This window comes from Podarcis liolepis (assembly GCF_965112155.1).
Source record: "Podarcis liolepis genome assembly, chromosome: 9".
NCBI lineage: Eukaryota > Metazoa > Chordata > Lepidosauria > Squamata > Lacertidae > Podarcis > Podarcis liolepis.
The window spans coordinates 5,945,332-5,973,234 of NC_139564.1; the positions used below are offsets into that span (position 1 = coordinate 5,945,332).

General features: G+C 51.0%; 1 protein-coding gene across 6 annotated transcripts in view; it reads left to right on the forward strand.

Moving 5' to 3' along the window:
• The window catches only part of LZTS3 (leucine zipper tumor suppressor family member 3), a 92,514-nt gene extending 67,732 nt beyond the window's left edge, over positions 1-24,782 (forward strand). For all 6 annotated transcript variants that reach the window (XM_083458747.1, XM_083458746.1, XM_083458743.1 and 3 more), the window contains 3 exons: positions 6,943-7,431; positions 10,820-11,650; positions 17,545-24,782. In XM_083458747.1, coding sequence (XP_083314873.1) covers positions 6,982-7,431; positions 10,820-11,650; positions 17,545-18,261 — 1,998 coding nt within the window. In that variant the 5' untranslated portion in view covers positions 6,943-6,981 and the 3' untranslated portion in view covers positions 18,262-24,782. The remainder of the gene's footprint in view (positions 1-6,942; positions 7,432-10,819; positions 11,651-17,544) is intronic.
• The last annotated feature ends 3,121 nt before the right edge of the window (positions 24,783-27,903 follow it).

The window sequence follows — 27,903 nt, forward strand, 5'->3', positions numbered from 1 at the left end:
TCCTCCCCTTCGCTCTCTGTTTCCTCCCTTGCCCGTGCCTCTGCTCCTAAACCCCTGACATCCATCCCCCCCTCGAAGCCCCCCATTCCCCCCTCCCCTCCTTCCGGTGCTGGCGCTGGGGGCTGCTGTTGCAAAGGGACGAACGTCGGATATCGGTCGCTTCCCGTGGCGGGCCTCCATCTGAACTCTCCCGGGTCTTCCTCCCTGCTCTCGTCGACGACGGTCACCTCCGCTTCCATCTCTGTGCCGCCGTGCTCGAAACCAGGGTCGTCCCCGAAAATGTCCATGTCCGTCTCTCCCTCACTTCCTCCTGGCGGCGTTGCTTGTCCTGAGCATTCCAGCCACTTTCTGCGGAACTGCTCCTCTGGCCTATCGTCCCACCAATACGAGGGTTCTGAGGCAGATCCCGAGGGTGACCCCTCCGGGGAACGGACGTCTCGTGTCGGTTCCTCGTCCGAGTCGAACCCCCGGAACGTGCTGGCCGAAAGCGTGGGCGTGAAAAGCCAGTCGTCGAAAAAGTCTGCTGGCATAGGTCTATGTGGGAAGAGGGCATGAAACTCGTCTTTGAGCAGAGGTTCGTCTAAGGCGTAGCCCGGCACCCAGCTGTTCGCACTGGCCGGGGTGCCCTCCTTGGCGAGAAAGTATTCTACCCCCTCTTCCCCCCATCTGGAGTCCAAAATCTCCGTGACTTCGTTGATGCGCTCCTTCTGTGCCACTCCCGCGTGCCCTGTTCTGTCTCTGGCCGGACTCGGCGCCGTTCCGGGTTCCTGGAACCTGTGCGGTGCCTTGTAGGGAGTGAGCACCGATCTGTGGAATACCGGATGCATTCTGGAACCCTCCGGAAGTGCCAGTCTGAAAGCTACCGGGTTGACCTGCTCTTCGACTTGGTAGGGCCCCAGTTGTTTATGCCCTAATTTCTTCTTGGCCAACGACCTGGCCGGCACTGCGTGGGCTGCTAACCAAACCCAGTCTCCCACGTGGAGCTCTTCTCCAACCCTTCTGTGCTTGTCTGCTTGTACCTTGTATGCGTGCTTGGCCAGCTCCAGGTGGCGCCTCAGCTGATCGTGGACTTCCTGCAGCTCCGACGCGAACGCATCTGCTGTCTGCGGCTCCCCCTCCCCCATTCTTTCCAGTCCCGGGAAGGTTCTGGGGTGCCTCCCGTTGTTGGCGAAGAACGGCGTGACCCCCGTGGACACGTGCTTCGTGTTGTTGTAGGCGAACTCGGCAAGCGGCAGGTAATCCACCCACGTCGCAGGCTGTTGATTTGCATAACATCTCAGGTACTGCTGCATGATGGCATTGACCCACTCCGCTTGCCCGTTGGTCTGCGGGTGTCTCGCCGACGCCAGGTTGATCTTGACGTTCAGGAAGCCCATCAGCTTCTGCCAGAAATTCGAGATGAACTGCCGCCCCCGGTCAGACAGAATAGACCGTGGCAGACCGTGAACCTTGAACACGTGGTCTATGAACAGTTTGGCGGTTTGCTCCGCCGTGGCCACCTTAGCACACGGAATGAAATGCGCCATCTTGGAAAACAGGTCCACCACCACCAGCACTGCCGTCTTGCCCCTTGAGCTGCGCAGATCCGTGACAAAGTCCAGGGCCACCCTTTCCCAAGGTTCGACCGGAGTTTGCAGCGGTTCCAACAGTCCGGCCGGCGGTTTGTGCACTGGTTTGGCCCTCTGGCAGGTGTCACACCTCGCCACGTAGTCTGCGACCTCCCCTCTCATTCCAGGCCACCAGAAATCCCTGGCTACTAATTCCACCGTCTTCTCCTTGCCAAAGTGCCCGGCCGTGGGCGCGTCGTGCAGCTGCTGCAGCACCTTGGCTCGAAGTTCGTCTCCCGGCACGTAGATGGCCCCTTTACGGATGAGCAATCCATCTCTTAGCTGGAAACCGTCGGCCGCTGCCTTGCCCCTTTGCACCTCTGCCATCTTTGCTTGTGCGAAGGAGTCCCCCTGCAACGCTCGTCGCACCGCCTCTAGGTCCACGGTCGCCGCGGCGCACGCCCACACTGTTGGTGCGAAGATGTGCATGGCGGCCGCTGGTGTTGCGTCCTCCAGATACTGTGGCTTACGGGAGAGAGCGTCTGCCATGATGTTGGTGTCCCCCGGGACATACTCTATTCGGAAGTCGAAGTTCGCAAAGAACTCAGCCCAACGTATCTGCCTCTGGTTCAGGAACTGTGCCGTGCGCCAGTGCTCTAGATTCTTGTGGTCCGTGCAAACCTGCACCGTGTGCTTGGCGCCGATCAGAAAGTGCCTCCACGCCTTGAACGCTGCGTGAATGGCCAGCAACTCCCTGTCCCATATGGTGTAGTTCTGCTCGGACTTGCTGAGCTTCCTGGAGTAAAACGCTCCCGGTCGCCACACCCCCTGCGGGTCTTTCTGCAGCAGGACCGCCCCCACGGCTCTGTCCGAGGCGTCTGTCTCCACCCTCATCGGCTTGCTGGGGTTGACATGAAGCAGCTGCTCTTCCGACGCGAAGAGACGCTTGAGTGCCTGAAAGGACTGCTCCGCCTGCTCTGTCCAAATGAACTTCTTTTTCTTGGAGCTAAGCGTGTCAGTGATGGCCGCCGTCTGCATCGCGAAGCCCTTGATAAACTTGCGATAGAAGTTCGCAAAGCCGACAAACCGTTGGACCTCCTTCCGGTTGCGCGGGCTCTTCCAATCCAACACCGCTCGAACCTTGGCGCTGTCCATGGCGAGCCCCTTGTCAGACAGCTTGTAGCCCAGAAAATCCACCTCCGGCACGTCAAATTGGCACTTCTCCAGCTTGGCGTAGAGCCTATGTTGCTTTAGCCTGCTCAGCACTTCCTTGACGTGTTTGTCATGCTCCTGCTGCGACTCCGAAAAGATCAGGATGTCATCTAAGAAACAGACGCACGTCTTGTAGAGAAGTCCCGCCAACACGTGATGCATAAATGCTTGAAAAACGTGGGAGCCATTTTGCAATCCAAAAGGCATAACTCTATATTCGTAGGTCCCCAGTGGCGTGAACATGGCTGTCTTCCACTCATCACCCTCCCGCATGCGAATGAGGTTGTACGCCCCCCGCAGGTCCAACTTGGTGAACACTCTGCCCTTCCGTACCTTTGCGAGGAGGTCGTCAATTCGGGGCATGGGGAAGTCCGATGGCCTAGTCACACTGTTCAAAATCCTGTAATCCACTACGAGTCTCTTTTGGGGCGTGTCCCGCTTCTTAACAAAGAATACGGGACTGCCCCCCACTGCCTTGGACTCCCGGATGAAGCCGCGCTGCAAATTATGATCAATGAACTCCTTGAGTTCTTGCAGTTCGTCCTCTGACATGGAATACAGTTTCCCTTTAGGCAGCGCCGCCCCCGGCAGCAGGTCAATTTTGCAGTCATATGGTCTGTGAGGGGGTAGCCTGTCTGCCTCCTTCTCGCAGAAAACTTCCAAAAATTCAGCGTACTTGTGGGGAATCGCTTGCAGCGTGCCTAGCAGCAGCTGTGACTCCTCTTCCTCTCCTTCCTGCCTGGGCACGATGCAGTGTTCAGCACAAAAGGAAGAGCCGAAGGTCAGCTGCCTCTGGTACCAAGCCATCGTTGGGCTGTGCTTGTCCAGCCAACTCATGCCCAATACAATGGGCGTGTCAGATAGTTGAGTGACGTTGAAGCTGATGATTTCTCTGTGATTCCCAAGTCGCATCACCATTGGTGGCGTCTGCTTCACCACTTGCCCCCCGAGCAGCTCCCTGCCATCCACCGTGACAACCTGCAGGGGCAGTGTGGCCGGCAGCAACTGCACAGCGTGCCTGTCGACAAAGTCCTGCCCTATAAAGTCCGCATTGCTGCCTGAGTCAATGGTGATTGGCACGTCCATGGTGATTCCATTGGGCAGCTGGAGAGATGCTGTGAGCCTCACTACTGGTTTGGGCGGGAGGGGGTTCACGGGCTGTAAAATCTCTGGGGACTGCGTCACTAACACGTCTGGCTGGGCCCCAGTGCCTCTTCCTCCAGCCAGACTGCGTCGTTTCCCTGCTGTGGTCCTCCTTGCTGCGTTGCTGCAGTCACCATTGCTGAGGCTGCAGTGAGCTTGTGGGGCCTCTGGGGACACTCTTTTGCCATATGCCCTGGCTCCTCACAGACGTAACACTTCCTGTTCCCTCTAGGAGGCTTCGCTTTCACTGCTGCCGGTGCTAGGGCTCTGGTTGCTGACTGAGCCCTTGCACCTCCAACCTCCATAGGTTCGGCTCCTCCTCCTGGCGGAGGCGTGGATTGCGCCCGCGCTGCTTCTCTGGGAAGGAAGGAGGGGCCCCCGGCTGGTTCGCGCCCTCCACGCCCTTCGTCCCTGCTCCACGGACGTCCTTCCAGCCTCACCCCCACTGCCAGTGCCCTCTGAACGACCTCCTGGGTGGTTCGGGGTCTCTCCCCCCTCGCGATCTCATCTTTAATCGAGTTGTGCAGCCCCTCCCAAAAGAGGTCTCTTACAGGAGCCGAATCTCTGTCCCATTCCAGGGCACTGACCAAGGCGAAAAAGCGGGCATGATACTGCCTGACGCTGGCCCTCCCTTGTCTCAGCCCATGCACCTCCTTCCGTGCAAGATCCACGTCAATACTTGATAAAAAACACCCATCCATCGCTTTAATAAAGGCATCTGCATTCTGGAGCGCCGGATCCTTATCTCTCCATAAATTGCGTAGCCATGCTTTCGCATCCCCATGCAAATGGGACATGATGAACCCCACTCTCTCTTGTTCATCTCTAAAGTCTTTATGCAGCAGTTGCAGTGCGCACAGTACGTCGGCTCTAAAGTTGGGATACTGTTGCAGGTTCCCATCGAAGTGAGAGACCAGCCCGCCTGTCCGTCTCGCCAACCCAATTCCCTCCTGCCGGGGTGTCTGCTTTGTCAGCACGTCTAACCTGACCTGGAGATCCCTGCAGGCGGCAGCTGCCTCCTCCTCTCTCTTCCTGGATGCGAGAGCCTCGGCATTCAGTTGTGACACTGCGTTTCTGAGTTCCTCTATCTGCTGCTCAGCCGTCATGTCGTCTGCCGTTCGTGAGCTCGCTAGTAGGCACCTGTTTCTCTCCCCTCCTCGAGGCTGTAGATGCCCACAAGAGTGAGACGGAGCTTACTGTCAGAGCTGCTTGAAGATCCTAGCTCACAGAGGATCACGCTAGCCAGCGATCATTAAGTAAAAGTCTTTATTGAATTACAGTTTCCATTCTCACGCTGCTGCGCGCAACTCTACTTCTAGTAGCTAGATCGACGAAGCTCCGTCTGAGTCTCCGCCCCGTGTGCACCAACTTAATATCCTAGCCTTGCTCCACCTTTTCCGCCTGACTGTCCTCCTCTGGGTCCCTCTACCCCCCGGGGCTTCTTCCTTCCGGGATTCTTCTGACGCTGACCCGGACCCTCCTGCCTCCTTGCGCCGGGCTTTAGGACCTGGTTCCCTTTCGGGGCTGCTTACTGCGCCGCCTTCCTCTGCATTTGAACTTGGCGCGCGCGCCCAACCTTCCACTTTCCTCTTAACCGTTTCTTCGCTCCCCGATGGAGGTGTGGCCACTCCTGACTCATGCCCTCCCTCCTGTGGTGAGCTGCCAGCGCTTCCCCCCTGGCTCCCTTCCTCTTCCCTGCTTCCTGGCGGTGACGCTGGTCCCGATTTCCAGCTGCTCCCCCCTGAGTCCCCTCTGGCTCTATCTTCCTGGGGTGCCCCCCTAGACTCCCCCCTTGCCCTGGCCACTGGTGCTCCTTTCTGTGAATCCTCTGATTCACTGGAAAGACTAGGAGATCTCGGGTCGTCGTCATCACTCATCTTTTCTTCTGCCTCCTCCCCTTCGCTCTCTGTTTCCTCCCTTGCCCGTGCCTCTGCTCCTAAACCCCTGACAGTACCGTTTACGTATTTTTTTAATATTCGGCAGCTCAGAAACTCTGCGAAAGAGGTGAGCGGGAGTTGCGGTGCGCCAGCCCCTGGCCCTTACCCCGGCCCAGAAACAAGAATCGTAAGGATGCAAGTAGAGCCCTGCAGGATCAGGCCCATGGCCCATCTAGCTCTCAGCATCCTTTCCCCACAGTGGTCAACCAGAAAGAAAAGCTTGCAAGCAAGACCTGTGTGCCCACAGCCCTCTCTCCAACTGCAGTTTGGGATTCCAAGGTTTACTGCCTCTCCCGGTGGAGATGGAGGCAAGCCATTGTGGCTAGTAGCCACCGATAGCATGCCGTTCGGTTGAATTGGCTCCCACAGGGCGTAGTGATGGCTACCAACTTGGAGGACAACCATGGAGGACATCTGAGGCTGTGAGCCACAATGGCTGTGTTCTGTCCCCCAGGGTCAGAGACAATACACTTTCTGAATTCCAGCTCCTCGGGGACTCAAGTAGGCGTCGAGGACACTTATAATAATAATATTATTATAATAATTTATTATTTATACCCCACCCATCTGGCTGAGCTTCCCCAGCCACTCTGGGCGGCTTCCAACAAAATATTAAAATACAGTAATGCATCAAACATTAAAAGCTTCCCTAAACAGGGCTGCCTTCAGATGTCTTCTAAAAGTCTGGTAGTAGTTGTTCTCTTTGACATCTGGTGGGAGGGCATTCCACAGGGTGGGTGCCACTACCGAGAAGGCCCTGTAACTTGGCTTCTCGCAGTGAGGGAACCGCCGGAAGGCCCTCGGCACTGGACCTCAGTGTCCGTGTAGAATGATGGGGGTGGAGGCGCTCCTTCAGATATACTGGACTGAGGCTTTAAAGGTCAGCACCAACTTGCACCCAGATCCTGCTTGGATGCTTCCTGTGGCCATCTCTTTGGCTACTTGGAATACAGGATGCTAGGCTGACTAGATGGGCCGTTGGTGAGGCTCTGCCCACGTTTATTCCCCTTGTGCCCCCATAGCTGGGCTTTTCTTGTGTTCACGGCTGCTCCAAGCAACCTCTTTTTGTGACGTCCTGTTCTTTCCCCCTTTCTCTCTCCCAGTGCCACTGACGTCTTGTGCCTCCACTACCATACCTTGCCATGGCCAAATTAGAGACCCTCTCCGTCCTTAGTGACGCCAGCTACCACAACAAGGAAGCCTTCCACCCTTTCGACCCCAGGCTCACCGAACCCGCCTCCCAGGGCACGATGGGAAGCGTCGGCAGCGGCGTTGCCGGCGAGCAAGAGTTCGCCATGAAGAGCGTGGGTACCAGGACGCAGAGCGGCGGGCGCCAGGTCGATGGGTCCCGGAACAGCTACTCCACGCGGGAGATCTCGAACCGCTACTCTGGGGAGGAGAAGACCTACAAGACGGAGAAGATCTCCCACTCCATCTTCATCAACGGGGACCTGCGCAAGAGCGAGAAAGGGAAGGCGGACCTCTGTGGGAACGTCGCGGCCAACAACGAGAAGAACATCCCACCTCCTCCCCAGTACAGAGAACCCAGTAACCCACCAAAGATATTGCCAGTCTCTGGTAAACTAGACCAGGTGAGACTCAATTTACATCCTAGAAGAGGGGTACCCAGACCATGGTCCGTCAGCAGCCACACTGGTCCACGGCCTTCATCCAGGTGGTCTGTGGAATGACCGCATTAAATGTTTGCATTCATTCTCAATTGTATTTTCATTTCTTCCTTTATTTCTTCCAGGCTGCGTTTCATTATATTGCAGTTTGATGGAAGCAATTTTTAAAAAACACGGTTAAATTTAACAAAATATCTAGCTCTTTGCACGTACAACAGGCAATGCTTGGTTGTTTGGTTATAAGTCACTTGGAGTTGCCTTGGGCAAGATGATGGTGATGATGATGATGATAACAATTTATCATTTATACCCCACCCATCTGGCTGGGTTTCCCCAGCCACTCTGGGCGGCTTCCAACAAAACACTAAAATACAAACAATAACCTATTAAACATTAAAAGCTTCCCTAAACAGGGCTGCCTTCAGATGTCTTCTGAAAGTCTGGTAGTTGTTTTTCTCTTTGACATCTGGTGGGAGGGCATTCCACAGGGCGGGCGCCACCACCGAGAAGGCCCTCTGCCTAGTTCCCTGTAACTTGGGCTTCTCGCAGTGAGGGAATCGCCAGAAGGCTCTCGGCACTGGACCTCAGTGTCCGGGCAGAATGATGGGGGTGGAGACGCTCCTTCAGTGACATGAACAAATTTAATAAATCACCATCATCCTCATTAAGTGGTCTGCCAAGATCTCCCCCCCCCCACACACAATTTTCAAGTGGGGCATGGCCGGGGGTTGGAATTTGAGACCTGATGTCCTGGGAACATAAGAAGCTGCCAAGTCAAACAATTGGTGGAGAAATTCCAGACCCTTGACCATCTTGGTTGCCCTAAACCAGGCATAGGCAAACTCGGCCCTCCAGATGTTTTGGGACTACAACTCACATCATCCCTGACCACTGGTCCTGTTAGCTAGGGATGATGGGAGTTGTAGTCCCAAAACATCTGGAGGGCCGAGTTTGCCTATGCCTGCCCTAAACTGTACACCTTCCAGCTTGTCAACATTCTTAAATTGTGGTGCCCAGAACTGGTCACAGGACTCCAGGAGTGGTCTGACCAAGGCAGAATAGAGTGGTCCTATGACTTCCCTTGACCAAGACACTAGACTTCTGTTGATGCAGCCTAGAATAGCATGAGCTTTTTTTGTTGCTGCATCACACTGTGGACTCATGTTCAGCTTGCGGTCCACTAAGATCCCCTAGATCCTTTTCACATGTACTACTAGTAAGCCAGGTGTCTCCCATCTTATATTTGTGTATCTAGTTCTCCTTGCCTAAGTGCAGAACCTGACATTTGTCCCTATTGAAATCCATTTAACTGGCTTGGGCCCAGTTCTCCAATCTCTTGCGGTCGTATTGACTCTCAATTCTGTCTTCCGTGGCATTACTTACCCCTCCCAACTTGGCGTCATTTGCAGGTCTGATGAGGTAGAAGCAAGTTTCTCATTTCCCAGGGCTTTTGGCCCTTAATGTGAAGGTGTGTTACGTAGGACCCTCGTACCTACAGGACCGCCTCTCCTGGTATGCCCCACAGAGAAACCTACGGTCTGCAAATAATAACATCCTCAAGGTCCCAGGCCTCAGAGAGGTTAGGCTGGCCTCAACTAGAGCCAGGGCCTTCTCGGCTGCGGCTCCAATCTGGTGGAATGCTCTGTCACAAGAGACTAGGGCCCTGCGGGACCTGACATCTTTCCGCAGGGCCTGCAAGACAGAGCTGTTCCGCCAGGCCTTTGGTCAGGGCGCAGCCTGACTCCCTCCTCTGGCAACCTGCACAGAATTTTGCTTAATTGGTTGCCATCAATTTGATTTAATTAATTTTTATAATGAAATATTTTTAGATTGTGTGACTATTTGACTATTTGACTGTTTGATTATTTGATTGTTGTTAGCCGCCCTGAGCCCGGCTTCGGCTGGGGAGGGCGGGATATAAATAAAATTATTATTATTATTATTATTATTATTATTATTATTATTATTATTATTATTATTATTATTATTTGCGGCCTCTTTTGGCGTGGCAGGATCTGTTAAAACCTGTGTCTGATTTGTACACATCTTCGGGTTGGGGTTTTTAAAAAAGTTTTTATGTAGTAATAATAACAATAATTTTATTATTTATACTCCGCTCATCTGGCTGGGTTGCCCTAGCCACTCTGAGCGGCTTCCAGCAAAATAAAAAATATATTTAAAAACCTCCCTAAACAGGGCTGCCTTCAGATGTCTTCTAAAAATCATATAGTTGTTTATCTGTTTTACGTCTGATGGAAGGGCGTTCCACAGGGAGGGTGCCACTACCAAGAAGGCCCTCTGCCTGGTTCCCTGTAGTTTCACTTCTTGCATTGAGGGACCCGCCAGAAGGCCCTCGGAGCTGGAGAAGAAAAATGAGAAACACACATAGCGCAGGAATCACATAAAGTCGCCATAAAGCTGGGTGACTGTCAAGGAGGAGGGAGGTTGCCTGGGGGGAGAGGTGGAGAAGAAGGAGGGGAGGGATGTTGGGGGTAGAAGGAGAAAGAAACGCAGAAGACACTCCTCACTTTCAGGGTTATATTTATATCCCTCCTTATAGGACACACACACCATCAAGTTACTTTGGCGTTTCCTTGAATTTCTCAAGGTCTCTGTAGAAAACCAAGGAACTGTTAGTTACTGAAGCTGGGGAGGAGTTTCGTTGTTGGGGGAGATTTTAAGAAGAGAAGCAGTCATGCAAAAGTGTTTCTGCACTTTTTTGCCATTGCTTTATTTTGGGCTGCAAGTTAAAGCTGCCGGTTGCTCAGAGAGAAATAGAGATAATGCAGGAAATTATGGGCTGCAGGTTAATGAAAAGATGTCCCCCCCCAGGCTCCTCTGAACTTTCCTCAAGTCACCCTGGGGTGCTATGGCACACCGGTTGAACACCAATGCTCAGGATTGGAATATCACTTGTAGTTTAAGGTTGAATTCTGGACATGGTGGAAGAAGTAAAGGATTTGGATTATCATAAAAGGAGGAAATGATAAATAATAGAACCCACTAAGGCAGCCTTTCTCAACTTGTGGGTCCCCAGATGTTGTTGAACTACAACTCCCATCACCCCTAGCTAGCAAGGCCAGAGCTCAGGGATGATGGGAGTTGTAGTCCAACAACATCTGGGGACCCACAGGTTGAGAACCGCTGCACTAAGGGGAGGATGGAAGTCCAGGAGATTCCTTGAAATCTTGTGTTTATGGTTTACGTTTGATATATCTCTGTGAAATTTTAATTTGAAAAACAAAAGAAATAATTCTTTAAAAAAAGAAAACCAATGCCCTAGCCAACCGAGCTGTGTCAATCCTTGTGTTTAATTTGCTGTCCTGTTTTTTTCTTTCCCTCCTACTTGCAGAGCAATGAGCCCTTAGTTAGACCTTCAGCCTTTAAGCCCGTAGTCCCTAAAAACTTCCATTCCATGCAGAACCTGTGCCCGCCGCAGAACAATGGCATCTCGGAGACCCGGAAGACCTTGAACCACACCAACAGCAATAGCCCTTCCACGGTCAAAAGTGGGATGGAGAAGGCCAGCCATAACAGGACTACCAACCAGGCAGGCGGCCTCTCCGATTCCGGGCGGAACTCTTTGACCAGCCTGCCCACCTATGGCACAGGCTATAGCCAGCACATCGGGCCCATGAGCGCATCAACCAGCCACATAAACCGCATTGGGACCACCTACGTGGACAAGAACATTGTGGGCTACAATGGGATATCTACCTCAGACAGCGGCCGGTCTTCCAGCAAGAGCACGTCCTCGTTCAGCCGGCTCAACCACCTCAACGAGACGATGCCCTTCCACTCGCCCTCGACGGACGACATCATCCAGGACTTGGAGGACCGGCTGTGGGAGAAGGAGCAGGAGGTCCTTCAGATGAGGAGGAACCTCGACAAGAGCGAGGCGGCCATCTACCAGGTCTTTGAGGAGAAGCAGAAGATCTGGGAGCGGGAGATGGAGGACCTGCGGCAGAATTACGCCAACAAGCTGCAGCAGGTGTCCAAGAAGGCGCAGAGGGCGCAGCAGGCTCTGCAGCTGCAGATCTTCAAGCTCCAGCAGGAGAAGAAGAAGCTCCAGGACGACGTGGGGCAGCTCCTCCAGCAACGGGAAGAGCTGGAGAAGAAGTTTGTGGCTTTCAAGAAGGAGCAGGCAGAGTTCCTTCCCAAGATTGAGGAGACCAAGTGGGAGGTGAGAGGCAGGTGTGGTCTCTGTCACGGAGAGCCAACTGGGGGGGGCCTTCAAGATAATAATAATAATAATAATAATAATAATAATAATAATAATAATAATTTATTTGTACCTTGCCCACCTGGCTAGGTTTCCCCAACCACTCTGGGCAGCTTCCAACAAAGATTAAAAATACATCAAAATGTCGCACATTTAAAACTTCCCTGAACAGGGCTGCCTTCAGATGTCTTCTAAATGTCAGGTAGTTGTTTATCTCTTTGACATCTGATGGGAGGGTGTTCTACAGGGCGGGCACCACCACCGAGAAGGCCCTCTGCCTAGTTCCCTGTAGCTTTGCTTCTCGCAATGCGGGAACCGCCAGAAGGCCCTCGGCGCTGGACCTCAGTGTCCGGGTTGAACGATGGAGATGGAGACGCTCCTTCAGGTCTTCTGGGCCAAGGCCGTTTAGGGCTTTAAAGGTCAACACCAACAAGTTGAATTGTGCTCGGAAACGTACTGGGAGCCAATGTAGGTCTTTCAAGAGGTTGTTGGCCTGAGGAGGGGGTGTAATCTAGAAGCGTCCTGAAGGCCCACATTATGTGTGAGCAACCTTTGACGCTTCAGATGTTGCGGAACTACAACTCCAATGGGATTTGTTGGTCAGAGATATTTGGAGGGCCAAAGGTTGTGGTGGTGGTGGTTTTACTTTTATTTATATTTATTAATTTATATTTTACTGCAGTGGTACCTTGGTTCTCAAACGTAATCCGTTCCAGGAGTCCGTTCGACTTCCGAAACCATTTGAAAACCAAGGCACGGCTTCTGATTGGCTGCAGGAGCTTCCCACACTTAATCGGAAGCCATGTCAGATGTTCGGCTTCCGAAAAACGTTTGCAAACTGGAACACTTACTTCCAAGTTTGGGGCGTTCAGGAGCCGATTTATTCGGGAGCCAAGCTGTTTGAGTACCAAGGTACCACTGGATTAGTATATGAAGCCCCAATTGCTGGCAACCAATTTACTTATGGGATTGACTTGCCTCTTTCCATGCCTGTTAGATCATTTCACTCTGCCAAACTAGCATTCCTACAAGTGCCACATTATGTCCACTACACATTTGCAAGGAGCTTTTCCTTCAGGTGTGCTGTGGAACTCCCTGCCCCTTGATGTTAGGTAGGTGTCTTGCTGGATTGTTTTAGATGCCTCCTGAAAACGTTTCTGTTCCAGCAAGTCTGCCCAGGCCCCTGATTTGGTTACTTATACAGTGGTGCCTCGCAAGACGAAATTAATCCGTTCCGCGAGCCTCTTCGTCTAGCGGTTTTTTCGTCTTGCGAAGCAACCCTATTAGCGGATTAGCGCTATTAGCGGTTTAGCGGCTATTAAAGGCTTAGCGACTATTAAAGGCTTAGCGGATTAGCGGCTAAAAGGCTATTAGCGGCTTAGCGGTTTAGAAAAAGGGGGGGAAAGCGGGGGAAAATCGGAACACTTGCAAGACGTTTTCGTCTTGCAAAGCAAGCCCATAGGGAAAATCGTCTTGCGAAGCAGCTCAAAAACGGAAAACCCTTTCGTCTAGCGGGTTTTCCGTCTTGCGAGGCGTTTGTCTTGCGGGGCACCACTGTATGTGTTGTAAAGACTTGCTGGTTTTATCTTTTCATAGTGGTGATATTGATGATGATTCTATTCATATTTCTTTCTAAGTGGTTCATGGGTTTTAGCTATGTTTTCTACATTCTCTTGGATAATTCCTTTTGATCCTGCGGTTTATTATCTAAAGAAACAAATGAAACTCAGGCACCCAAATCGTAGGGCGCTTCGACTTTTTCCTGGGTTTTGTGGTGGGGTTGGATTCCATTGCACACTGGTAAATTCAGGTTGTAAAATTATAGTGGATTGGGAGGTCTTGTGCAGCAATCTGGACTTTTCGTGATAAGGAAGCGGGGTGATGCACAGGAAAGTGTGAGATAATAACACTTGCTTTGACGCAATCTCATCTAACCTCCCTGCAAGCAAATTGGAATGAATGCACGTTAAATAGCCAATGGTGTCTAATCTCCCTACAAGCAAATCTGGGTGCAGCCTCATTAAACTGGTCATCTGGAAGCACCCCTTAACACTACAAGGTTCTTACAAAAACACTGTTGTGCCGCCACCAAAACGCAACTTGCAGAATTGACTCTCCGCCGCAACTTGCAGAATTGACTCTCCGCAGACAGCAGGCTTGGTTAAAAAGTCTGCAAGCTGCTGGTTGAGATCAACTCAGGGTGATCACAGAATGCAGATTCCCTCAGGTTTTGTGCTTCAGGAGACAGTAGGGAGGAGTATCAAGCAACCCCTGACCATTAAGTCCAGTCGTCGCCAACTCTGGGCTTGCGGCGCTCATCTCGCTTTATTGGCCGAGGGAGCCGGCGTACAGCTTCCGGGTCATGTGGCCAGCAGGACTGTAATGGTTCTAGGGGTTGCTCGTGTGTAAGCCGGTGCTTATCTCCCCGGCGGGGTGCAGACACCTGGTTGGGTTGCCTAAGTGAACCTTTTCTGTCCGGACAGCCACTCACCCGTGGCTGACTCAGTCGCTGGCAGAATCCGTCAGTGGGCGTTTCTTAAACTTCTTCCAGCAAAGAAGCTCTTTGACGCCTAGTCTCCTCCTACTCTCTCTGCGCTGAAGGCTTCAGCGCAAGGAGGGCATGGGCAACGGAGGACCCCTACTCTCCCCGCTGGTCCCAGGCAAGGAGTCATGGGACCGCCTCGCCACTTCCCCCACCTGCCCCCCTTCTCCACTGGTGCTACGCTGATTCTCTTCCCCAGAAGATGGGCTGCTTCTCCCAATCCCTGGACACTCTCTGGAATCCCTCTGGCTTTTGCTCTCTCCCTCCGGCACTGATGGCAGTTCCCTGACAATGACTAAGCTGCTTCTGGCGAACCAGAGCGGCACACGGAAACACCGTTTACCTTCCCGCCGGTGCGGTACCTATTTATCTACTTGCACTTCGACGTGCTTTCGAACTGCTAGGTTGGCAGGAGCAGGGACCGAGCAACGGGAGCTCACCCCGTCGCGGGGATTCGAACTGCCGACCTTCTGATCGGCAAGTCCTAGGCCCTGTGGTTTAACCCACAGCGTCACCCACGTCCCATGAAGCAGCTTAGGCTTGGTCTACAATGTTGCCTCTTGAGTTGTGCCCTGTTTGGACTAGCAGGAAACCAGCGCAATGAACCATGCTCTTTTGTCGACCGAATTGTGGCTTAGGTGTTTCATACGCCCCTTGGAGAGAAATGAGATGGAAGAGCTTGTGAGTCTCCACGGGCCTTTTAAAAGCATCAAAGTGCGCCCGAGCAAACATGCCTGACCCCCCAAAAAGACTCCCTCTGAAAAGCACTTAAGAGAGAGTGTGTTAACTGTACCCTTTTATGTTGGCCCAACTTAACTGGAAATAGTGTTCTTCCACAGACTCATAGCTGTCAACCTTCCTTTTTTTGGCAGGAAATTCCCTTATTCCAGCGCCGTTTCCCATTGCTTCCTGCTGCTATCCCGGATTGTTAGATACCCCGTAGACTGTCCCCGGGATCGCTTATTTTCGAGGCTGCTGATCCCTTATTTTCAAATCTGAAAGTTGACAGCTATGCTCAGACTTAGGTGCTCACCTCTGCACAAAAGGCCTCCATTCTGTTACAAGTAGGCCAATGTCTCAAGAGCAACCTTCCCTAACTTGGAGCCTTCCAAATGTTTTGGATTACAACTCCCATGAGTGCCTTCCAGCATGGCGGGGCTGATGTGAGTTCTAGTTCAAGGTCTCTGGAAGGTACCAGACTTGTGAAGGCTGTTCTGGACGCTTCAGTCAAAGCTATTGCCTTAGTATGGTACCTTGAGGAGGTGCCAATGGCAAATCAAGAGTCTTCAAGGTTGTGGCTACAGCACAGGTGGGTATCAGTGACCAGGAACTCAATCACCAGCCAAGAGACACATCCTTCTCTTTGATGGCATGAGCACAGGTGAGCTGCATGTGCCATCTGCCAGGGATTCTATAATAATAATAATAATAATAATAATAATAATAATAATAATAATAGATTATTTATACCACGCCCATCTGGCTGGGTTTCCCTAGCCACTCTGGGCTGCTCAACAGAATATTAAAAACATGATAAAACATCAAGCATTAAAACATTTCCCAATACAGGGCTGCTTTCAGGTGTCTTCTAAACGTCAGATAGTTGACATCTAATGGGAGGGTGTTCCACAGGGCGGGTGCCACTACCAAGAAGGCCCTTTGCCTGGTTCCCTGTAACTTGGCTTCTCGCAGTGAGGGAACTGCCAGAAGGCCCTTGGAACTGGATCTCAGTGTCCGGGCTGAATGATGGAGGTGGAGACGCTCCTTCAGGTCTACTGGGCCGAGGCCGTTTAGGGCTTTAAAGGTCAGCACCAACACCTTGAATTGTGCTTGGAAACATACTGGGAACCAATTAAGGTTTTTCAGGACCGGTGTTATGTGGTCCCGGCGGCCGCTCCCAGTCACCAGTCTAGCTGCCGCATTCTGGATTAGTTGTAGTTTCCGGGTCACCTTCAAAGGTAGCCCCACGTAGAGCGCATTGCAGTAGTCCAAGCGGGAGATAACCAAAGCGTGCACCACTCTGGCAAGACAGTGGTTTCTACATTGCAAGAGGTTGGATTATTGCTAGGGATCCAACTCTTCATTTCTATGAGTCCATGAATTTCTGGCAGGGGTACCATTAGGCTACCTTGCTGTCAAGACATAGACGGGAGTTTGCCATTTAGGCTGTGTTTCCCCTTTCTCTTATTAGTCCCTCACTGTGCTATTTTATCCTACCCTCGATGCTGTCCTCCCGCTTCTTGAAGCCAATGGAAGCTTGAAGGAGTGGCAGAGTGGAGTTTTGGTGGAAATCAAGGTCAATCGAGACTCTTAGCTAATACAGTGGTGCCTCGCAAGACGAAATTAATTCGTTCTGCAAGTTTTTTCTTCTTGCGAGTTTTTCGTCTTGCGAAGCACGGTTTCCCATAGGAATGCATTGAAAATCAATCAATGCGTTCCTATGGAGACCGTCCGGGCATTTAGCAAAGGGGCGGGGGAGGGAATATGATTTAGTTCAAATTTAAAGGTGAACCAACCTTATCTGCATTTTCCAAAGCAATGCATGTTTTTAAAAAAAGGATCTCTTATGAAATGTGGATTTGTCTGAATTTTGCAATGCGGTTCTCCAGCCAAGTAATGGGCAAGTAAACTAGCATAAAACGTGTGTTATGCAAACTGCTTTGCAAAAATGTGCATATTAGTGAAAACGGCATGCCTTAGAAGAAATCTGCATTAGGGAGCTGATGAATTTTCACGAGGACTTAAAAATAAATAGGTCACTAGCTGAAATGAAAATGTGGGAAACGGAAGTTACCAGTGGGAAAAAATGAGAAACTGAGCAATTGCAAGACTGATAGATGTGTCCGTCTCTAATAGCATTTCTGCGTGTGGAGGGCCTGGGTAAAGTACATTGGGCAGGAGCGCTGTGGCACCTTATGTTTTTTATTCTGTGGAGCTGGTGCAGCAGCATAAAGTAGGCCATAACATTTAAAGCAGTGCTATACCACTTTCCCAAATCAATGGCTTCCCCCAGAGAATCCTGGGATCTGTAGTTTGTTGGGGGTGCTGTTAGGAGATCCCTATTCCCTTCCCAGAGCTACAATTCCCGGAGTGTTTTAACAATCAATCCCTCTTCCCAGGAAACTCTGGCAACTGTAGCTCTGAAGGGGAATAGGGCGTCTTCTAACAAATCCCAGCACCCTTAACAGATGACAGTTCCCAGAATCCTTTGGGGGAGCCATGACTGTTCAGAGTGGTATGATATTGCTTGAAGCATAGCGTGCACTAGAGCAAATGCTGTTTGAGTTGTCTCATGACAAGGCCTCTCTTCCAGGTGTGCCAAAAGGCTGGTGAGATCTCTCTGCTGAAGCAGCAGCTGAAGGACTCCCAGTCCGACGTCTCCCAGAAGCTCAACGAGATCGTCGGGTTGAGGACCCAGCTGAAGGAAGGCAAGAGCTTCCTCAGGGAGAAGGAGGAGCAGATCCTGACCTTGAAAGACTCCTACAGCACCAAGAGCGTCAGCCTGGAGATCTCGGAGGGCGAACTGCAGCGGAAGATGGGCGAGGTACAGATGCTGAGGGAGAAACTTGACCAGTGTGAGCTGGAGGTCTCCAACCTGAAGCAGACCCTCACCAGCCTGGGCGGGGCCCACGGCCACTTTGGCGCCGAGCTGGTGGAGAAGCTGGCGAGGGACCCTTTGGCTTGCGAGAGTGACGAGGCCAAGATGAAGCGGCAGAGTGAGGAGAACTTCAACGCGCTGAAGAAGGAGGTGGAGCGGCTGCAGGCGGAGCTGAAGGCCGAGAGGCAGCAGCGGGAGCAGCAGGTCCTGGACTTTGAGGAGGAGCGCCGCACCTGGCAGGAGGAGAAGGAGAAGGTCATCAAGTACCAGAAGCAGCTGCAGCTGAATTACGTGGAGATGTACCAAAAGAACCAAATCCTCGAGCACAAAGTCAGCGAAATGACCAGCAAGGTCACCAGCCCACCACACACCGACGAGAAGAAAACATGGACTCCTTCCAGGCTGGAGAGGATAGAGTCCACAGAGATCTGAGGAAAGGACTTGAGGCGTTCAAAGTACGTTGTCCCCCCAACCCCACCTCCCCAAATTACTGTGCATGTACTTCAGCCGGTGATCTTCCCGAGGAGAATTAATATGCTATATAACCAGCAGTGTAAGTTCGTCTGCCCTGGGCATCTCCCACAATGCTCTGGTGCTTTGCAGGTGATAAAGGAAAAATAGAGACAGGTGTTTCTTCTGTGTTTCTAGGGATGAGCTGACATCAGGAGTATTGTGGGGTGGATTGAGTGTGCGTATGTGGGGAGGGGTCAGGGGCGTAGTCTTGCACCCAAGATTGGGGGGGCCAGCGTGCACCGCATTGTGTGATGTCATGCTTGGGACGCGCGTCGCATGCGTGACATCGTACGTGTGTCACGTGCATGTGATGTCATCGCACATTGGCGGGAGGAAGTCGAGTGGGGAGCCCGGCATGGTGTGGTTCAATGGCCGAGTTTGAGAGAGGAAGCCGCACCGTACTGGGCTCCCCACTCAGCTTCCTCTCGACGTGACGTGGATGGCATCACATGTATGACATCACATGTGTGTGACGTGCATTGTCGGGAAGAGGCCGACTGGGCGGCCTGGTGCAGCCTTCTCTCTTGCACTCTGGAGGAGCCAGCGATTGAACCACGCCGCACTCGGCCTTCTCTGCCCCCTCAACATCAAGGGGGCCCGGTCCCCTGCCAGCAAATATTGAGGTGGGCCGAAGAGCCCTCTGCCCCTAGGAGTTGGCGTCCCTGGTGTGGGTTGTTATTTAATTTTCCCATAGCCCCATTGACAAAGACACCGCAGAGTTTTCTGTGTCTGCCATTACTGCAGCCCCTCTCTTAATGGTCTTCTGGCCCACCTTCTTTTCCCAGGGCATTTTTTAGCCATATTGGCTAGTAGAAGTTCGTGCCACGCTCAGGCTTGCCTCATCTTTGCCATAACCCAGGGCGGAATCCCTCCGACATTCCTCAGGGGGAAAGGGACGTTCTCTTCCACATCAGCAGAACGTCTCTATTTTCTGAGGAAGCCTTCCAGGTATCAGACTCCCATCAGCCTCAGTCAACATGGCCCAAAGTCAGGGGGTGATGGCAGCTGCGGTCCAGAACATTCGGAGGCCTCCCCAGGTTGGGGAAGGCTTTACTGAAGTATTTTTGTGTCACAACCGGACATAAATCATAATTTCTGCTCCCGAGATAACTCTGGATACTGTCGTTCTGAGAGGAGAAAGGGGTGCAGATCACTTGCAGGCAATTCTCAGCACCTAGAAAACCTACAGTTCCCAGGATCCTTTGAGAGGAGCCATGACCAGTATAAAAGTGATACGAATTCGTAGTGTCACTGTCTGCCGCCCCCCTTTTGAAGGAGTTCCCTATGAAAGCCAATTCTGAGTTCTCAATTACGGGCTTCATGTGTGCCACCTTCGGTCCCAGGCTAAGCCGATTATAAATTGGAAGCAAGGCGTGTTTATTTACTTCCTGGTTCACACTCCATCTTAGTTTGTGGTGGCATTCATATGCTGCGGATGGGAGCAGTTTGCAGGTTATCTGATTCTTGCAAGGTTATGCCCTCAGGCATCTACACACACAAGCTGTGAGAGAGGCTGCACAGACAATGGGAGATGGCAAGACTCCCTTGCTGGCATGTACAATCTATGCTCTGCAGCGTGGACTGAATCGAAACAACTCTCTCAAAGGCAGTGCTCCAGATATCCCAATGAGAGGGCCCTGAACTGAGGTGGCATCAGTAGGCTGGATTAGTGAAACCGCCCCTCCCCAAACATTTATAGCATTTTTTAATATTGACTACCATTTTAGATAGGTAAAGGGACCCCTGACCATTAGGTCCAGTCATGGCCGACTCTGGGGTTGCGGCGCTCATCTCGCTTTATTGGCTGAGGGAGCCGGCGTACAGCTTCCGGGTCATGTGGCCAGCATGACTAAGCTGCTTCTGGCGAACCAGAGCAGCACATGGAAACGCTGTTTACCTTCCCGCCGGAGTGGTACCTATTTATCTACTTGCACTTTGATGGGCTTTCAGACTGCTAGGTTGGCAGGAGCAGGGACCGAGCAACGGGAGTTCACCCCGTCGCGGGGATTCGAACCGCCGACCTTCTGATCGGCAAGTCCTAGGCTCTGTGGTTTAGACCACAGCGCCACCTGCATCCCTTTTACCATTTTAGATAGTTGGCATTTAACACTTCGTTCCTTTAATGCAGCCAGGAGGGCAAGAACTAAGCTACCACATGTAGTTGGCATTAGGGGAGAAGGCAGAAGAATGGGATGGAAAGGAAATTATGTGGGGCATCTAGTCCGGCTCCAAATGCTAACACACACACAGTTGGTCATCTGCCTTGTCCAGCATGGTTAAGAAAGCAGGAGCACGGGCGTTCTCCTAGGTCAATAGTTCCTAAGCATTTCCAGGCCACACATACCCTGGGCTCCTTAAATTCATCCCTGGTGCCCCCCTACCTTATAAAGAACCATTATTCTAGAACAGCGGTTTGCACAACCCACCAAGGAAGATAAGAGCACAATAAAATTCAAAACATTTATTTTTATAAAGGAAAATCTAATTAAAAGTATTACATTAAATTAATTCAACAAAATGGATGATCCAGTGACCCTTGCTTTTCAAAGGCTAATCATCATTTGCACCTCCAGAGCCTTCCCCCCACCCTGGCCGCCCCCTTGCCTCTTAGCAGCCCCTTAGGCAATCCCACTCACCCATTCTGGCAAATGCCGTTCTAGATCATTGCGCTGCTCTTTGCTCAGCCAAAAACTAGAGGGGGTTTGTATTTTTTTAATGGGAAGATGGTTTGGCCAAACATACAGTGGACGCTTGGGTTGCGAACGTGATCCGTGCGGGATGCGGGTTGCGATTCGGCGCTTCTGCACATGTGCAAGGTGCGATTTAGCACTTCTGCGCGGCTGCCGAAACCCAGAAGTAACCCGTTCTGGTACTTCTGGGTTTCGGCGGTTCGTAACCCAAAAAAACCCAACCTGAGCGTCTGTAACCCGAGGTATGACTGTATTTAGAGATGATCTCAATCGAGAGATGGGTGGTTTTTCTCTCCCCTCGGGCCTTTCCCCCAGAACATTGCTTTTGTTGAGTAGCAGAAACACACACGCATGGAGGCTGCCTTATACTGAGCCAGCCCATGTGTCCGTCTGGCTCAGTCTTGTCTACACTGATTGGCAGCAACCCTCTAGGAATTCAGGCAGAAGGCATTCCCAGCCCTTCATGGCGATTCTGGGCGTTGACCCAGGGGGCTTCTGCATGGGAAGCAGGTGCTCTACCCAGGGGCGTAGGAAGGGGGGGTGCAGTCTGCTCCGGGTGCCACCCTGACGGGGGGGTGACAAAAGAGCGGGTGGCACGGGCCACACTTCTCTGCACCCGCAGGCTCCGCGCTGTCCGCTCATTGCCTCCCCCCCCAGCTGTAGGGCAGCTGAGGCCCTGCTGTGCGCCCCATCCCTATGGGAGCTGCGCATCATGTCTCATCCCTATGGGCACCGCGCCCCACCCATGGGCACTCTGGTGCCGGAGATGTTTCCTCTGCCGCTGGCTCTACCATCCAGTCCTTTTGCATTAATAATCATAAAAATAAATTTTATTTATACCCCACCCTCCCCGGCCAGAGCCGGGCTCAGAGCAGCTAACACCAGTAAAATTACAGTGAAAACATAATGGGGGGGGGGACCAATTTAAAATCCAGGTTAAAATGCAATTTAAAATACAGCCTCATTTTAAAAGTAGCCCATAGATCAAAACCATAAGGGGAGGGAAACATAAGGGTCAGACGGAGTCCAAACCAAAGGCCAGGTGGAACAGCTCTGTCTTGCAGGCCCTGCGGAAAGATGTCAAGTCCCGCAGGGCCCTAGTCTCTTGTGACAGAGCGCTCCACCAAGTCGGGGCCAGTACTGAAAAGGCCCTGGCCCTAGTTGAGACCAATCTAACCACCTTGCAACTTGGGGCCTCCAAAATGTTGTCATTTGTGGACCTTAAGGTCCTCCGTGGGACATACCTGGAGAGGTGGTCCCGTAGGTATGAGGGTCCTTGGCCGCTTAGGGCTTTAAAGGTCAAAACCAGCACCTTAAACCTGACCCTGTACTCCACCAGGAGCCAGTGCAGTTGGTAACGTTCCTCTTCCCTTGTGAAGGAGTTCCTGCCATCAAGTGTCCCTGCTCCTTCAGCTGCATGCAATTGGATTTATTTAGCAAGTCCTGATTAGGTCCCAGGAATACGAGTTCGGCTCCCATATTTGCGGCCGAGCTTTTGAGCAAATGGGTTTGCTCAAAAGCGGTATTTTGCTAGTCTGTACCAACTTAGCCACTTCCTCCCAGCTATTCCACACCCTCTAATGGACCTTCTTATCTGCCCTAGGTTAGGAAAGGAATGAATGCTATGCAAGGCCGATAAACGAACCAATTATTCTTGGAAGCGATTGGGAGCTCAGAATTCCTTACTTGAAGGAGGGGGGCACCTGAAGGAGTTCGTGGCTACCATTGTGCTGTTGGACTTGCATTTAAAGTGATTAAAAAATAAAAAATAAAAGCAAAGGCTGCTCGCTAGCTGGGACAGGAAAGGGCTTTTGGTATTTTTCCAATACCAAAACGTCGCCAAGTTAAGTGTTTGGAGGAACGTGGCATCCTTGCGATAGGAGGTGCTGCCTGGAAGCAGGAAATCTGGAGCCTGTCTGCACTGCAAAGCTAATCCCATTTCAAGCCCAGGTAGCTGATTTGGCACCCAACCAAACAAGGAACCCATAAAAACACAAGAAGAGCCTTTCAAGGTCAAGTCAGCCAGGAGTCTCTCTCTAGCCCAGCCACCTGCTTCTCTCATTGGCCAACCAAGTGCTCTCAGGAAGCCCAAATGCAGCCCTATTGCTCCCCTGCCATGGGAACTAAGGCCCTACATCGCATGGTGCATTTAAAGCAGTGCCATGCCACTTTAAACAATCACAGCTTCCTCCAAAGAATCCTTTGGAGTTCAGTTAGTTAAGGCTGCCGGGAGTTGTTGCGGGATCCTTATTTCCCTCACAGATCGACAATTTTCAATAGTTCTTTGGGAAGGGGGGTAGACCACCCTGAGAATTGTACAGTGGTGCCCCGCAAGACGAATGCCTCGCAAGACGGAAAACCCGCTAGACGAAAGGCTTTTCCATTTTGGAGGTGCTTCGCAAAACGAATTTCCTATGGGCTTGCTTCGCAAGACGAAAATGTCTTGTGAGTTCCTGCGGGGTTTTTTTCCCTCCCCCCCCCTTTTCCCCAAGCCGCTAAGCCGCTTATCAGCTGATCCGCTAAGCCGCTTAACAGCTGATCCGCTAAACGGCTTATCAGCTGATTCGCTAAACCGCTTATCAGCTGATCCGCTAAGCCGCTAATGGGCTTGCTTCGCAAGACGAAGAGACTCGCGGAACGGATTCTTTTCGTCTTGCGAGGCACCACTGTAGTTTGGTTAGTGGAATTGGGGTCTCCCTCACAACTCTCAGTGCCCTGCCAGGATTCCTTGGGGGAAGCGATGACTGTTTGAAGTGGCATCATAGTGCTTTAAATGTCAGGCCCATTTAGCTGGCGTCCCTAATTGGCCCGTGTCTTGCCAATTCGTGAAATTCCCCTGTCAAGCCCACAGCTGTTATTGCCACATCTTCTGACCATGAAATATGTAAGCTAGAGTCTACATTCTGTGATTAAGGGTTTTTGGCTCCGGAATCTTATTTCTAGCCCCGTTTTATTACCTAATACTAAATCCTGAGCACTCGTATTAAGAGAGGAGACAAAACATTTCTCTTTTGGGCTTTGACTACCCTTCCCGCGATTTACGGGGAAACCACGATAGTTAAACCCAGTTTTAAGATGGTTTATATTTGGGGTGCAGGCGTGCCCTTGCATCTTCCACAGCGAATCAGTAACAGCAGCAAAAACTTTGTGCTGTAAGTTGATTTGGCTGCATAAAAGATTTTGGGTCTTCTTCCTTTTTTTGCGCAATCCATGGTTTAGCTTGCCTCCAGAATGCCTGGTGGTCAATTCTTCAGAGGGTTTTTTATGGTGCTTTTTTTGGCAGGGGGGGGAGCCTTGATAGATATCAGAGAAGAACCCACCAATTTTCCCAATCTACACCAATTTTCCCAATCACCCACCACAGCAAGACGCAGGGTCAGGCCTTCTCAGACATTCTGGTGCCTAAGAAACAACACTCTCACAAATGTGCGCAGAGTCACCCTCTCTAAATATATATAAATAGGTTTTGGAACGAAATGGTTTGCCGCTCTACGATGGTGCCCAGATTCTACCACCTGAGACAGAGGCCTTCTGCCTAGTGGTGGTGGCGTCGGGCAAACCTTACTGTTGCTAGCATCTGCAGGAAAATCACTGCCGGGTTGTCTATGTGAAAGTGCTTATTAACTGAACTAGGAAGCAAATCATTTACTTATATGCTGCTAAGTTATACAGAGACAAGTGTACTTGGATGTAAATAACTGTTCTGTATATGTATATATGATTATTAAAGCAAAACACGTGTACAAAAAAGAGAGAGAGAAAACTCTTGTGAGTAACTGGGCTTTGCAGAAAGAGCAGACTTCGCTGTCGAGAACTGAATTTCTGGCAAGAAGACAACATCTTGGAGGGTTTTCCAGAGCCCCACTGGTTTCATGTGCTCTTGAGATTACACTATACCTTCCTGGGGGTTACAAATCACATGGCAGTCTTGTTTTGGTGTATGTCTTCTGTCTACCCGTCGATAATCTTGTAGGTAGGTGGGGGGAACCTGAGGATTTTAAGCTATTTTGAAGTGTCTGTGTGCTGTCGCTTCTAACTTGTGGTTTGAAACCAAACTCACTTGAACAAGACCATTTAGATTCACCCCACCCCACCCCTGCTCCTGAGGCATCTCTGCCTGGAAGAAATTCCCGAGAGACACCGCTGCCTGCAGGTGCATTGTGGACGGAAGCAGCCCAGGGGGCAAAAAACCCAGGAGGACCCACCCATTGCCCCATTGAAACAGCACTTTGTAATATTTGCTTCCGATTCCTGGCCATTGTGACCAAAGACCTGCTTGAATGAGCCTTCGGGATGCTACCGGAACCATATTTCTATGGGGTTTCTAGGCCTTGGCGACTGACAGAATCCCTGCTGGGTTTTGCTGCTGTGGGTTCCCTTGTGCGGAGGTGGCCGCCAGCACATTTTCCAGTTGCTACTCTTTGCATCCATGAGGGCTAAACGCTTGCTGTTCTCCGAAGCGAAAAGCTGAGATTCTCAGGTAGTCGGACGCTGCGCAGGATTTCGGTTCAGCGCAATTGTCCGCCGCAACCGTTAAGCCACTGCTTGGCACGCTAGGCGTTGCGATACCGAATGGCGAGTTGGCTTTATGGCAAACACCTCATCTGGATAAGCTGCTTTGTTATACAGCACTATCTGGGCGTGGGGCGGGAATACAATAGGCAGCCATGCACAGATGCCATGAGAAATGGTCCTTAATAGACGTTTCCTAAACACCAGGGGGAAACTGATAGGCCTGGGTGCTGAAACAATGCCACTGTTTTAAAATACCAATTTCTGGGAAATAACCACTGTGATTTGGATGAAAGGGGGAGCGAGCCTTTTGTTGCTGTGGATGTCTGAGAGATTTGGGTGTTGGTGGGGAGGCAAGAATGGAACAAGATACCTTTTCCCACCCTACTCCTCTTGTAAATCTTGCTGCTCCCCCTCAGAGGAATTTATTTTTAATTCAACATGTTTTTATTTTTGCAGAAGTGACCGAAACTTGGCTTTTTTCCCTAGAGGCTGATGTTCTTTGTGTTCAGAGAGATGTTTTTTTAAAAAAACTGTTCCCTGTCACTAACCTGAAGGACATTAACCAGCAAAAGTTGGTAAGAATAAATGAGACAAAACTGGAAATAAGAATAGAAAGAGCCTACAGCTCTGCCACCCTCACGGTTTGGAATAAAATCAGCAGCTGTCAGCTCTGAACTAAAATGCAGTCCTCTTAAGGCACACTCTCTAGTGCCTTAGCTGCCAACGAGAAAAACCTGTATTGACCATTCTGCGTGGTTATGATTTTTTCCCAGTAGCCTGCTTTTTGGGGCTGAGTTGCAATCCTTCATCTCCACCCAGAATCCCTGCTTCAAAATGCTTCTCTCTGCTTTCTGGTCAGCAGGAAAACTACTGACCAGAAGGAATTGGTTCTGTACTTTTCAGTTTACAATAGCTAGCTTCCAACTGGAGATTCCTCAAAAGGACTGGTTGTGTGTGTGTTTGCACAGTACGGCAGATAACAAAACAAAATCGTAATTGGGCATATTACAAGGGTATTTTTATTCAAATCACAAGGAGATTTTGACTGAACATTAAGAAGAACTTTCTGGTGGTAGGAGCTGCTCAACAGTGGAATGGGCTCTCTCAGAAGGAGGTGGGCTCTCCTTTGGAGGTTTTTAAACATCTGCCAGGAAATACAGTGGTACCTCTGGTTACATACTTAATTCGTTCCGGAGGTCCGTTCTTAACCTGAAACTGTTCTTAACCTGAAGCACCACTTTAGCTAATGAGGCCTCCTGCTGCCGCCACGCCACCGGAGCACGATTTCTGTTTTCATCCTGAAGCAAAGTTCTTAACCTGAGGTAATATTTCTGGGTTAGTGGAGTCTGTAACCTGAAGCGTATGTAACCCGAGGTACCACTGTATTTGATTCCTGCATGGCAGAGGGTTAGCCTAGATGACTCTTTGGGTCCTGGCCAATTCTATGGTTTCATTCAGAGGTAGGTAATACAGAGACATCTGCAAAAGCCCACTGTGTGCGCACTTTGCTGTCCATAGCAAAACCACTTTGCAGATATCACACATGGAAAAGGACAGAGCAGACAGGGCAAGAGGGCTCACAGCTTTGTGATAAGCCAGGGAACTGGGGGAGTTCTCTTTTTCCCAATTTGCTGTCTTTTTAAGTCCTACAAGGCTGTATGCACACAATAATTTTTGCACCTACTGTACTGTCGCCCAACGCATGGTCACAGTTCAAAACAAGCAACGCATGGGGGAATTCCATTCTACGGCTCATTGTAAGTATGTTACCAAAGAAAAGTCTTGAAAGGCTGCGTTCAGTAATGACTCATTTCTTGCCGGACTTGTGGAATTCTGGGCTATGGAATTCTTTTGCACGGGAAGCCTTTGGCGGCCGAACACCAGAAGCGAGGAAATTAAGATGTCAAAAGTTGGCAAGACTCCATATAAGTTGTGCTCGGGCTGAAGTTTGTTGGGAATGAAATCAATGAAAGGATGCCTCCCCCGGCTAATTTCTGGTGTGTGTTTTATCGATTTCGGGGAGGCTGAATGGTGCTGGGACTTAACTCGCTAGGCTGAGTGACACAGAGTTCCCACCCACCAGTCAAAAACAATGACAAAAATAGTTTTGCTTCCTACAGTTCAGGCCAGATCTAGCATCATCTGAGGGAGAAAAGTCAAATGGCACCCCCTTGCGGTAAAAAGCCAAATAAAATTAAATGTAGTCATTAAATAACTGGCAGTTTCTTTAATACCTGCCTCCTGAGACCACTGTGCCAATTGTGGTGGCCCTGGCTGGCTGCAAATGGGAGAATCTTTGCTAGATCCTGCAAGTGGGGAAGGTGTTTAGACACCGTAAATGGGGAACGTAGCACAA